This window comes from Haliotis rufescens, unplaced genomic scaffold, assembly GCF_023055435.1.
Source record: "Haliotis rufescens isolate VD_foot unplaced genomic scaffold, xgHalRufe1.0.p SCAF_1, whole genome shotgun sequence".
NCBI classification, from domain to species: Eukaryota; Metazoa; Mollusca; class Gastropoda; order Lepetellida; family Haliotidae; genus Haliotis; species Haliotis rufescens.
The window spans coordinates 12,031,650-12,045,425 of NW_025963779.1; the positions used below are offsets into that span (position 1 = coordinate 12,031,650).

Genomic DNA, 13,776 nt, shown 5'->3' on the forward strand with positions numbered 1-13,776 from the left:
CGATATGCCATGAACAGAGAGTAAGTTTCGATATACCATGAACTGAGAGTAAGTTTTGATATGCCATGAACAGAGAGTAAGTTTCGATATGCCATGAACTGAGAGTAAGTTTCGATATGCCATGAACTGAGAGTAAGTTTCGATATGCCATGAACAGAGAGTAAGTTTCGATATGCCATGAACAGAGAGTAAGTTTCTATATGCCATGAACAGAGAGTAAGTTTCGATATGCCATGAACTGAGAGTAAGTTTCGATATACCATGAACTGAGAGTAAGTTTCGATATGCCATGAACTGAGAGTAAGTTTCGATATGCCATGAACAGAGAGTAAGTTTCGATATGCCATGAACTGAGAGTAAGTTTCGATATGCCATGAACTGAGAGTAAGTTTCGATATGCCATGAACTGAGAGTAAGTTTCGATATGCCATGAACTGAGAGTAAGTTTCGATATGCCATGAACTGAGAGTAAGTTTCGATATGCCATGAACTGAGAGTAAGTTTCGATATGCCACGACTTGACCCTGCAACTCGACTTAATTCCATCGGACGTATAGAGGCTGGAGAGTCCCAGTCGTCAGTTGCCCGTCATGTTAACGTTCACCACACTACAACACTTTGGGACTGATACCAATGGTAAGAGTCTTCAAGAGTCTGCGTAGGGTGCAAACAATACATAATCGTCTTTGGGAGTTTGGACTTCGACCCCGAAGGCCGCTTTGTCGTGCTATTCTACGACGTGAGCACAGACGTTGTCGTGTTCGATGGAACAGGCATACAATCTGAGAAACTGGACAAGAGTTTGGTTCAGTGACGAATCTCATTTTTTTACTGCAACGTCCAGATGGGCGAACCCGTGTCCACAGAGGTTGAAATGAACTTTTTGCTCCAAATTGTGTTGTCGAAGTGGATAGATTCGGAGGTGGCAGTGTCATGATGTGGGCGGCAATATCCTACGCCCGTAGGACAAACCTGGTGCACGTTTGACAGCATTACGTTACCGAGATGAAATTTGTCCAACGTCCCCTACTTTCCGTCATCGACCCTCAACAAGAGATTCTTCAGCAGGACACGTCCGACCACATGTTGCACGTGTCACTATGGTTTTCCAACTGAATCAAAACATTACTGTGCTTCCACGACCATCAAGATCGCCCGACTTCAACCCTAATGAACATCTATGGGATGAACTCGCAATGTCCGACAACGTCAACCGCCGCCTCAAACGCTTCAGCAACTTCGCTAGGCATTGCAGGGTGGATGCAGAATATCATTTCACAAATTGTAATAAAGACGACGTGTGTACATATATTCAACTGTGCGTTCTAATTTTAGGTAGTATATTACCTTTCATGAATTAGTGAATTGGTTATGATAACCAAACAATACTAACTACAGTTATTTGTTTACAGGTTAGGAATTGGAGTGTTTCGAAATCCAGAGCGATCTAGGAAGACGGAGACAATTAGGGCCTACCTTGGACAGGTGAGACCACAGTAGTCAACTTCATATCCTTACTCACTGACAAATATATGGTATGGCCTATTAGGTAACTGAACGCCAGTTTATGCTGATCTAGCTTTTTGTAGTCTGGCCATTAATCTGTGGAAAACACATTGCCAATGTCCCTTGCATCGAGTCGTGCGTTAATCCTGCTGCCTGTTATATAGACGTGTCATCACTAGTGCCGTGATGGTAACACTGCTTGTTCAAAGTATGAATACATGTCGCTTTTTATGGATAACAATTTCTTTATTTTTTTGTCACGACGTTTTAGGGCTACTTCTTTCCCCTTCAGTAGGTGAATACTGAGTGAACACTTGGTATTCACCCGATGAAGGGGCAAGAAGTATCTCTGAAATTATCTTCCATAGAACGTGTCACGTGTTCATGTTCTTCCAACTTCTAAATGCCTATGAAAGACTTGTTTAAAGTACTATTATACGTTCAATGCTGCTTGCAATTACACTGCTATATCCATGTTAAATGCTGTATTGCAGTTGTCAAATGTAATGTTCATTTAATCTCTATGTTAACTGTAATGTTCATTTGATCTCTATGTTAAATGCTTGAAGTGCGTATTCGTGTTCGTTCTTGTGTTTTCTCGCAAACACCTGGCATCGCTATTTGATAGTGATTCACAGACACAGGCTTACGATAAGTCCGAGTCGCACATATACAGTGCATATAGCTGAGATTTCTTATGAATATTGGAACGGGCTTGGCGTTTCTATTGATTATTAGTACACTATAGTATTCAATATCAATGATTATTGCGCTTTACTCTTCATTTTCAATGCTTTTCACACTATAATCTTCCTCAGTCTACAATTATATGGTATTGAAACTGTATTGATTTCAGTGTTTATTACACAGTTATCTTTGTCAGTGCTTTTTCACTATGATCGTCATGTTCAATGATAATTGTACCGTTTCTTCGTGGCAAATGCCGCAGAGATATTGCCAGAATATTACCGAAAGCGGACTCAGAGTAACATCTTATGCACTAACTCATATGACATTTTTATTGTTCTGTGTTATTTATGTTGAATGTTTATTGTACAATAATGTTCATGTTCAATACTGAACTGTATATCCATGGACCGTTATCATTGTACCACTGTCTATGCTGAATAATTATGAAAATGTAGTACCTTGCTTATAAGTATCACATCTTATACCTACACAGTGCACGTTTGTTTGTTGCTTAACGCCGCACTCAGCAATATTCCAGCTATATGACGGCGATCTGTCATAAACAAGTCTGGATCAGACAATCCAGTGATTGACATCATGAACATCGATCCATGCAATTGGGATACGATGACATGCATCAACCAAGTCAGCGAGCTGACCACCTTATCCCGTTAGTCGCCTCTTACGACAAACATAGTCGCCTTTTACGGCAAGCATGGGTTGCTGAAGACCCATTTTACCCCGGATCTTCACGGGTCCAGTGCACGTAGATGCGTACGTAATGAATAGAAACAATATCATTATATCTGGGGAACGTTTTGTCTTGTTTTAAATTAAATATATTCAACTCTACACTCAAATTATAGGCACTTACATGTATATATCTGTATCAATATTTATATGTATTACGAGTAAAAAAATTTCACTCGAAAATAACAGGAAAGATAAATTCACGACACAACGCTCCCAGATTGTTATTACTTAGAACATTGTTTTTTGGCGTGATTTTAAGTCTCGGTAGTGATCGTCTTCTCCTATTTCCAGGGCCTAGTCCTCCATCATGACACCGAGGGGAATATATGGGCAAAGCGACTATCCAACAATGACGTCATAGTTCAAGGTTATGATGACCCAGGCAATCACTCTTTGTCCGCTGACGTAATTCTGAACAAGGGAAGTCTTCCTCACGGCCATTCGATGAAGGTACATGTAGTATGCAGTGAATTCATTTGGACATGTTTCATTTGAACTTCATTGATGTTGGCATGAAGACAACGTCTTTAAGTTGATGTTCATGAACTTTTTAAAAAGACTCTATGATTAAGTTGGATCTTCTTACAAGACATTTAGTATTGCCTTACTTTAGTGATGACTTTTCGCGAACACCTGGTATAATCACTATTTGATTTTGACTCATAAACACATGCTAACGATATAGTCGGAATCGTACAATCGACACTGCTTTTAGCAGAGATTTCTATTGAATATGGAAAGGGTTTTGTCGCTTTTAATGATATAACCTATGCCCTTCAAGCAGGTCGTGTTATCTTCTTTCATTAAGGTTAATAATGATATATACCAAGTGTGTCCTTAAACCGGATCATATCATCTAACGTGAACACTTTTAAGTCTTTGAAAGGCGTGATACACATGCAAAGGCAAGTCAATTGTTCACATAAATAAATCACTGGAACATACGGTACAAGTCAAAATAGGGAACTGCGCCGGACAACAGTTTTCTGACTGATGCGTCATATTTGGAAATGTCCTCCACGTGTCAACCATAAACTGTTTTGAAAGCTTCAAGACGTACATTACTTTCATCTTGTCGTTGCTCTCTTCCAAAATTGAGCGGACACTTCATAATGTAACTGAAATACTGCTAAAAGCAGCGTAAACCTCTTCGCGAAACCTGGTGTCATCACTGATTTTCAGCAATCCATTCATATAATTTCCATCACTGTTTTGCCTTTTACGCCCAGTGGAATCTGTTTCGGCGGATAATTGAGACTGGTTATTCTGGCGTTGACGTTCCATATTAAACCCAACTCACTCACTTCTGTGTGAACAATGATTAGTGTCACAGTTTGGTTCAGCGTTGATCAGATTGATATGAAGGACACCTCGGTTATTTAGGTCAGTAATAGTCCTACACGTTGATTTCATGTTATAACTTGACCCACGGGTTGGTCATTCTATGTTTGGACCGAAATCTACATATGGTATGTATGTATGTATGTATGTATGTATGTATGTATGTATGTATGTATGTATGTATGTATGTATGTATGTATATGTGTGTGTGTGTGTGATTGTGTGTGTGTGTTGTGTGTGTGATTGTGTGTGTGTGTGTGATTGTGTGTGTGTGTGTGTGTGTGTGTGTGTGTGTGTGTGCGTGCGTGCGTGCGTGCGTGCGTGTGTGCGTGCGTAAGGTCAACATCGAAACCTGAAAGGTTATTGGACACAAATGTTCACAGCGCATGCGTTAAATTAGGCCATCCGTGTCCCCACATTGTACTACATTGGACGAATATCCAAACCGAATTTTCCAATATAGAATAAACGGTTTTGGATACGTATCCCACAGCCTACATAAATTAATCTTTATTCCGTACTCAAATATCACTTATGAATGAAAAAAGATTGTCCTGTTCAAGCAGACGTAATTTAAGTTATAATATCCGAAAGCCATCTCTCATACCGTATCAACTTTTGTAGCAACACGAAACGTATTTTTGTCCATTCACATTAAAATATATATGTACAGCATGCTAAAAAACGAATCAGTCTTACATGTAAATATGACTGTGTTCTAAATATGAAACCATGGATCACTATATGAGTATCCACTTGCATGTGTGGCAGTTAATGATGTCTTGTAGTGGTTCCGATTGAACACTTCGACGTACCAACGCGAGGCTTCATTCTGCCAGTGATAAGACCGACGTTGCCTTCCGAGTGGCCTTGTGGCTTTTCATGCTCTTGGCTTGGAGGGATTAGTGTCAGCACGATGCGACATTATGCTGCCAGAGTGGTCAACAAGTACCTTATATTATCTCCTCAAGACACTCTTGTTCACAAAAACAGGTACTTATATATGTAGTTGAACGCTGACCTAGTAACCTATGCTGTCAAGCTCAGACAGATGTTCTTTGTTTGAAAAAAGTAATGACACCGGTCTACATGTGTTTGAACCTTGCATCTCTGTGTGTCAGTAAGACCTTCAGACACATACATTGAAAGACGCACTGTACAAATACAGTTAAAGGATTTACGATGACACTGATCGGCATAAATTGTCAACGAAACGCACATTTACGTGTGTCGACAAGACGAGTACATAGAGGTTATCACGCGAGTGTGTTTGGGGATGGTAAATAACCTGCTTTAGGAATAAACAGTGTATTTAGCGAGCCTTGGCGACCCAACTCACTCAGTAAGGATTGGCTGTCAAGCACGGTAACTTGGTTGATTGCATGTTATCGTATCCCGACAGCTTGGGGCGTTGCTCATAATATCATTCACTAGTTAGGTCCAAACTCGATTATTTATGGGGCACTGTCTGATTGGTGGAATAATAATATGTGGTCCTTTAGCATTCAAACACTCGCCGACCAAAACGAAGATTAATATACGTTTGGCCAACATAACACGTGTATGTTGAGAACTGTCAGGATATGAGATATAATAATGCATGGTATGTTGGAATACGTTTGTTTGTTGTACCATGTGCATAAAGTAACCTGGGCAGGCAATTCTTTGATTGATATTACGAACAATGATCCACGCTGTCGGGGTACGATGACACATAAACCATGTTGCTAGGGACCAATTCTTACCCGGAATTCCCTTGATAATGTTATGTTGTAGGTTTTTGACATGAAAGAGTTGCGCAGCCGTATTGGCCTGGAGTTGAAGTCGCATACGTTCAACAGGACTCGTCTTCGTCATCAGACCATTGTCTGCTTCAGCTTACTGGAAGAAGAGAAGACAATTCTGGACACTCCATGTTGGCTTTGTGTGGTCAACATCCACGCGCTCAATGCCCTGGAGACGCCGGATGGTAAGTTGGTGAGTGAGTTGGTGAGTGGGTGGGTGAGTGGGTGAGTGAGTGGGTGGGTGAGTGAGTGGGTGAGTGGGTGGGTGAGTGGGTGAGTGAGTGGGTTAGTGAGTGAGTGGGTGAGTGGGTGAGTGAGTGGGTGGGTGAGTGGGTATATGGGTGGGTGAGTGAGTGGGTGAGTGAGTGAGTGGGTGAGTGGGTGGGTGAGTGAGTGGGTGAGTGGGTGAGTTGGTGAGTGAGTGGTGGAGTGGCTGAGTGAGTGGCTGAGTGGGTTAGTGGGTATGTGAGAGGGTAAGTGGGTGGATGAGTGGGTAAAAGGGTGAGTGAGTGGGTTAGTGGGTGAGTGAGTGGGTAAGTGGGTGAGTGAGTTGGTGAGTGGGTGAGGTTGTGTGTTGGTGGGTCAACATGCCAGCAATATCATTATCACGACAGTGAACATCAAAAATTGGCTTCACACAAGTGTATCCACGTGAGAATCGAACTCGTTTTGACGAGCAAACACCTTAACCAATAGGCTACTGTACGACCTTGCATATATATTGTATTTAGTATAAAGAATCATGTCAGTAGCTATTTAAGTTTATGATTTGTCCCTGGCACTCACTTGGTTAATACCGCTCAATCATTCCAAGGTAAATAACACAATGAATAACGCTGGATTCTGAAACAGACAAGTCAGATGTTTGAAATCGAGTCATGGTGCAAATTTACTATTTCTTTTCATTAAACAATACCTTAATATTCTTCTTCAGTGCTGTCCCAGGTAGAGAAAATGATGGCCCAGGCAGAGCTCCGTACTGAGGACGAAGACCTGAAAGACGAGAAGTCCCATGATGCCAAGGCCAGGGTATGTAGCTATGATATCGATGAACATATCTGCTCCAAACCCTATATAGCTCCGGGGGCACGGGTGGCCCAGTCGTCTAAGGCGCCGCGATTCGCTGTGCAGAGTTGCGTCCCTTAGGCACGCCAGAAACCAATGATTGTGGGTTCGAATCCCGGTTCGCCCCGATTATGTTTCTAGGTTTGTCAGCACCATACCCGTGCTCGTGGGTTTCACCGAAGTGGTAAACGTCTGAGACCTGCATCACTTAGGGCTTTCCTCCCACATTAAGCTGACACGCCGCGATATAACTGGAATACTGTTAAAAGCTGCGTCAAACCCAACTCACTCACTCTCTCACTCACTCACTATATAGCTCCACCTCGTTGGTAGTGTTTCCTACTCTTGAAGTTAAAACCCATACTAACTGTTTTACTCGCTTGCCTTGTGGTATCTTTGTCCGTTGTACAGCGTCCATGTAAACATCTTTATCACGGGACCGACGTAGCTGAAACTTAACATACTTGTTCCAACCAATGTTGACACTCCAATTTGTTCAAGAGGTGTTCGAATCCGATTTCATATCGGTGAACCTATGTATGGTCATTAATTACCAATTGGAATGAAATTTTGTAAATGTGTAGTTAGTTGTAGGGCTCAACATATGTGCTCTTTTCACGATGTTATACATTTAACCTTTGCACTTTCATCATGCTCCTAAATTCTTCGGGTGGCCCAGTTGTCTAGGGCCCGCAAGTCGATGTGCAGAGTTGTGATTGAGGGTTCGAATCTTGATTCGCCCCAATTATATGTGTCTAGGTTTCACCAAAGTGATCAACATCTGAGACTTGCGTCACTTGGGGCTTTCCTCCCACATTGAGCGGACACGCCTTGATATAACTGAAATACTGTTCAAAGCGGCGGTAAATCAACCTCGCTCACTCCTAAACTCTTTCAAAGTTTTCGCGAACTATACACATGATCTCATCATAAACCAGTGAACCAGTGAATTTGAGACTAGTTTGATTACATTTGATTTCTCTCCATTTTGTAAAAAGACATCCCCGTCAATATAGCCACTTCCAACCATATTAAAATGTGTCGTCAAAATGGAATGCCATGGTTAGCAGTAGGGCTGAACATATTTGTAGCGTTTTTGTGGTATTGTAAATGCTTACCTTGTTTTGACTATGCTCTGTAATATAACCACTTAAGAGGCACAATTATATTGTCTCTGTTAACATCTTCTTCCCTGAAATACAGACTGAGGGAGCTGAAATGTCTTTGTCATTTATGTTTCTAAATTAAATTTTGTTCAAATCATTTGATTTTCGTATTAATTTTATACTTCAGTATTTGTGGTTAATTATTTTTGAATATGAATGCTGATATCAACATGTTTTCAATGTTTGACACATAAATCTGTTGACTACATATCCAGGTGGGCTACACTGCCTCGCGGCACTGTTGAATAAATGTTGCAAATAATATAATTATAAACAGCTTGGAAGCTCAAACGTATACATGGCAGAAAATAAAAGTAACTATACTTTTCGTAAAGCCAACTGGTTGTCCAGCTTAGAGTGGTGTAACACATATCCCTGTGATATTCATGTGAGGAGAGGTGAGGTGAAATGGGGTTAAACGTCGTGTAAGAGATTATTACACTTAAATAGGAACGTGCATGCACGTGTGTGTGTGTGTCTGCTTTTACTAGTCCGGACTGATGCCGATTTACAGTGTTAGCTCACTGAGATACCATGCCGCAGTCTTAACATGAATACCCCACTCAGCACACAGTATACTGACCCCGAGCCGACCAGTCCTTGTTTTAGCCCTTTAATGCCGAGCGCCAGACAGGGTAACAAGAAGTACCATCTTTTGGTATGACGTGGCCGGGGGTCGAACCCTTGACCTTCCGCTCTCCGGGCGGCCCGTCTACCACTAAACCACGGAGGCGGTCTTATATTCATGTACATGTTATACCTGTTGTGTTACGACCGCCAATACACCCACACACCCTTTGTTTGCACAGCGTCTCAGGACACAGTGGTCGAGGACAGATCAGAGAGAGGGTTTTACTCAAGGAGAATCATCAAGGAAGCTTCGGATCGCCCTGAGGAAGAGAGGGGAAGACATAAAGAATCACATGGACTACAGCTGGAACACAGATAGACGAGGTGTGTACAGAATACCAGTAAATATCCAAATCCTGAAGTATTGGGGACAAAAAGGTCATAAAGAATCAAAGGTTGGGTAAAAATCATATGATACCTGACTGAATATCAGTTATGTCATTAATTAATCTGTTTTGTTGTTTCGAAACGCAACCTTCATAATGTAATTTAAGTTTTCGTCGATCATCATTGAATCTTTCAATGTCTGATTTGATCACACCGATAACTAGATCAGTAGACATATTAAACATTCTCAAGTGTTGAATTATCTGTTAAGTATTCGTAAGCATATACATATATTAAACAAACTTAAGTATTAAAGTTGTAAAAGAAAGATGATAAGCACATGTGCTTATCTCAACACCTAAATGATCTTAAACGTAAGGTACATGTATGTTGGACATGATTAAAAGCAATGAATCATGTCACGCGTTCTTTAGCGATGACGTTGTAAGGAAATATCAGTATGTGAACAAGACGTTGAGTATAAGATCGGTTCTACTGTGGACTTTGCATACACATTTTGTTGTTTTCCCCACAAATCAAGCTGTCTGGCCTAATGTGAAAGGAAGGGTGATTATAAATATCAGTTTGTAAACGAAAAGGTAACAGCGGTTTCCACACGGATGTTGAGTTCATGGGGTAAATAGACCAGTTTCTTTCAGTTGTATTGCGACCTTAAAATCTTAAAATCTTTCAAAACAAGCAGGTGTATGAGTGAGTGAGTGAGTGAATGAATGAGTGAATGAGTGAGCGTGTTTGGGTAAATACCACTCTCAGCATTTATATCGCGGTGTGCCAGCTTGATGTGGGAAGAAAGCCCCACGTGACGTTTACCAGTTTGGTGAAACCCACGAGCACGGATATGGTGCTGACAAACCTAGAAACATAATCGGGGCAAACCTGTATTCGAACCCACAGCCATAGGTTTCTGGCAAAGAAAACATAGAAACCAAACTGGAATAGAAACAACGATCAAAGGTTCCTGGAAATCAATGCTTTATGAAAATAATAAATGAGAAAAAATATTTCAATCAGTGTCAAAATGAAGTTGTGATGATGCCAGGTGTTCGCGAACAAGTGAACTTATCCTGCCCGTCGGTGGCAAAACGGGTTTAACATGCACGTGGCGCATCAAAGAGTTCATACTGCCCTTTAGGAAACTCGGGTTTTGATAGGGATTCATGCGTGGCTTGCTAAGAAGGTGTTTGATCAAGGTTACAACATTCAAGGCTTCAGTAAAGTTTTCAAAACGTTTTATGAAATACTTGTGGAGGGCATTTCCAAATATGACGCATCACTCCCAAAAAATTATGTCCGATGCAATTCCCTATTTTGACTGTTCCCGAGTTTCTTAAAGTGGACAATTGACTTGCCTTTGCCTGTGTTTGTGACGGGTGCCATCGGTAGGGCAGGATACGCTCACCTTTTCGCAAAAACCTGGTGTCATCACTATTTGATAGTGATTCGTGATCCATAAACACATGCTCCTGATATAATCGGAATCGTACAATCGACTTCTGATGAATATGGAAAGTGTTTTGTCGCTTTTTTCACAACTTGACATAGCAGGGTTATCTAGACTATATATATATCCAGTTGTGGATACTGTTAAACAATTAACAATATTTAAACATGTGTAAATTCCAATCCTCCTGCGACAAAGGACGACAAACTGAGATAGATAACTAAGGAAAACGTGTCCATCTGTTTCTGTGAAATCGAATAATAATACCAGGTGTAAAGGACATCTTAATGCTTGACTATACTCATTTGGTCCTGAAAGACAGATTGCACAATACGACGGTAGTACCATTTTACATCTTAATGTCCACTTTATTTTCACTCAGAACCATTAGTAAAGACACCGTGATGCTTTCGTGACATTGCCAATGTTGAGACATTTGGACTTCATTTCAGGAAGCTCCTCACAAAAACAAATGACTGTAGACTCTCTCCAAGAACAAGTACTAAGAGACCCTGACGGTGGATTGGATGGCAGAAGATCAGGTAACTCACTTAAATAATAACTCAGTGACCGGATATACTGCGAAAGGGTAATCGTTTTACTGAAATTGTAACTTCATTCTCATAGAGAAAATATTCAGCTGTGAAGTTTTTCGACAGGTGTTCAAGTTCATTTGTTTCAGAGCAGTTTATTTTTCCAGAAGCATTTAGAATAGTCATATATCATGAAAATGTATACATTATTAAACACAATACACTATCATACTGATTGTCTTACATATAAAACGATCCGTACATAGCACGTAAGTGATGAAATCGATTTTGATACAAACTGATTATACTTTAAAGTAGTGCATTCATTACATGTTTAAGATCTATGTTTATAAAGTACTCAAGCATTTCAATAAATACTAATTGTAGAATATTAGCGGAAAAAAGTATTGCCGTGGATGTATTCCTTGATATATCTCAATTTGAGGAACACTTTCGCATTACAGCCGATGGTTCAACTACAATATACTCTAAGGTCACGTGTACCTAATTATTGTATATGATGCTTTATATCCAAATGTGATACCTAAAACGACATGGCACTCATTCTTCGTGAATTTAGTTCCGATACAAGCATCGACGATTCAGAGTCTTACTCATATGAACAAACACACACTGAAAATATTTTTGTTTTGATAAGTTATCCCAAGCATTGTAATTGGTCTGATATTGGTGATTTAGACATATACTACGAAAAAGGGTTGACGACTACCCGATTCTTTCATCGGGTCTGATTAACTTTAGTAATATGAATGAATCGGGCGGTCCTTATCTTTTTTGAGTAGTATATGTCAATACAGTAAAAAGTGACAAAATGTCCTGTGCATTACCAACCATATTCTATATATATGAAAAAAGTGTACAAATTGTTATTCTATGCACATAGTATATTGCATTATATACACTGGTAACTTGTACCTCTGTCACACCGACAGGTGCACACGCCAGCAACTAGTTAGCATACTGGAGTACAGGAATGTTAACCCAGCTCGAAATCTCAATTATGACGAGAAGATGGTTAAGCTCATTCATTTTCACAGAATGAGGTGAAAGTGCACGAGACCCACGTGGTTGTTACGACATGCCACATGTCAGTTGACACGAGAGAACATATTGCCTTTTTGAATGTTAATATTGTCCACTGAGTTCAAGGCAAACGTTCCTTTTGATCGGGTATACGACACATTTCACCACCCGGAGAAATTGGTCTGTCCCGCCAAACATTTTCAGAGGGGTCATATGTCAGGTCTGGTTCTTCTCTTCTTTGTCTACCGGTAGAGTGCGCTTGGAGAATTGGTTCTTCATTTTGGGCCGAAGAAACATGGTCTGAAACCAGGGCCTGACAAGCCGTCTACCTTCCAGATACTCAATCACTTCTGTAATTCCACCACAGTCTTGTAAATTAAATCCAGCCGATTAAGATGACAATTTGACCCACTAATGCGAGCAGTCGTTATTTAACTAACCACTGCACCTGAGCAGTTTTCGACTACTAGATCATTTTACCACACAGTGATTTGGGCCGTGAGCATTCAGAAAGGAAATTGCACGTCCTTTGTGCCCCTGGGAGCCGACTCGGTGGACAGGTGTCACTCTGTCAGTGTCTGCAAGATCCCCCTCCCCCAAAACACACATCTGGTTTTCCAGCACACTGGGCCAAAAGGCTGTATCGTACAGGATCAGATACTACCTACTTAGCACTGGAGGCACAGAAGTCTTCACTGGATGTTTGGCGTTGGCTGGAGACTGTCAGGTCAAGCAAAAGCTGTAATAAAAAATGACCTCCGGACATTACGTTATTCTACGTCGCAGTTATATCTATTATTCATGTATTTCTAATCGCATTTGAATCGTAACTCCCAAGGGTTCCTGACAGTTTGCTTGTTGGTGGGGAATTGTTTGCCGTAAGACACATGTATCTCACAGAGAGTTTTTGTTGGGCTCATTAATCCCTCGAAATGTTTTTGGTACGAAGCTAACCGCAACTCTCAAATAATGAAATGTGTGCATTCAGATACCAAAACGTGGCAGCTAGTCCACTATATATGAAAAAGGTGGCCATTGGGAGAGCCCAATCATAACTAACCTTGAGAAGCCAAATGTTATATACACACCTGCAATGAAATCCTGCAATGTCAGTGTTACATACCGGCATACCCGTGAAGATCCGTTGTAAAATAGGTCTTCAGCATCCCATACTTGCCGTAAAAGGCGACCAACGGGATCGCGTGGCGAGGCTCGCTGACTTGGTTGATGTATGTCATCGATCCCAATTGCGTGGATTGATGCTCATGAAATCAATCACTGGATTGTCTGGTCCAGACTCAACTATTTACAGACCGCTGTCATACAGCTGGAATATTGCTGAGTGCGGCGTTAAACAACAACAACAACAACAACAACCAACCAACCAATTATATCCGGCAACAGAGCGTAGTGGGTAACACTACAACAACTGTACATTTGCGCAACATGATCTGTTTAGAGTTTATGAACGAGTG

At 40.9% G+C, this 13,776-nt stretch overlaps 1 protein-coding gene across 3 annotated transcripts in view; it reads left to right on the forward strand.

Annotated features, from left to right (window-relative positions):
- The window catches only part of LOC124147931 (unconventional myosin-Ia-like), an 80,382-nt gene that overhangs the window by 63,690 nt on the left and 2,916 nt on the right, over positions 1-13,776 (forward strand). For all 3 annotated transcript variants that reach the window (XM_048384272.1, XM_048384317.1, XM_048384228.1), the window contains 6 exons: positions 1,413-1,485; positions 3,241-3,399; positions 6,067-6,259; positions 7,009-7,103; positions 9,115-9,259; positions 11,177-11,266. In XM_048384272.1, the coding sequence (XP_048240229.1) occupies positions 1,413-1,485; positions 3,241-3,399; positions 6,067-6,259; positions 7,009-7,103; positions 9,115-9,259; positions 11,177-11,266 (755 nt within the window). The remainder of the gene's footprint in view (positions 1-1,412; positions 1,486-3,240; positions 3,400-6,066; positions 6,260-7,008; positions 7,104-9,114; positions 9,260-11,176; positions 11,267-13,776) is intronic.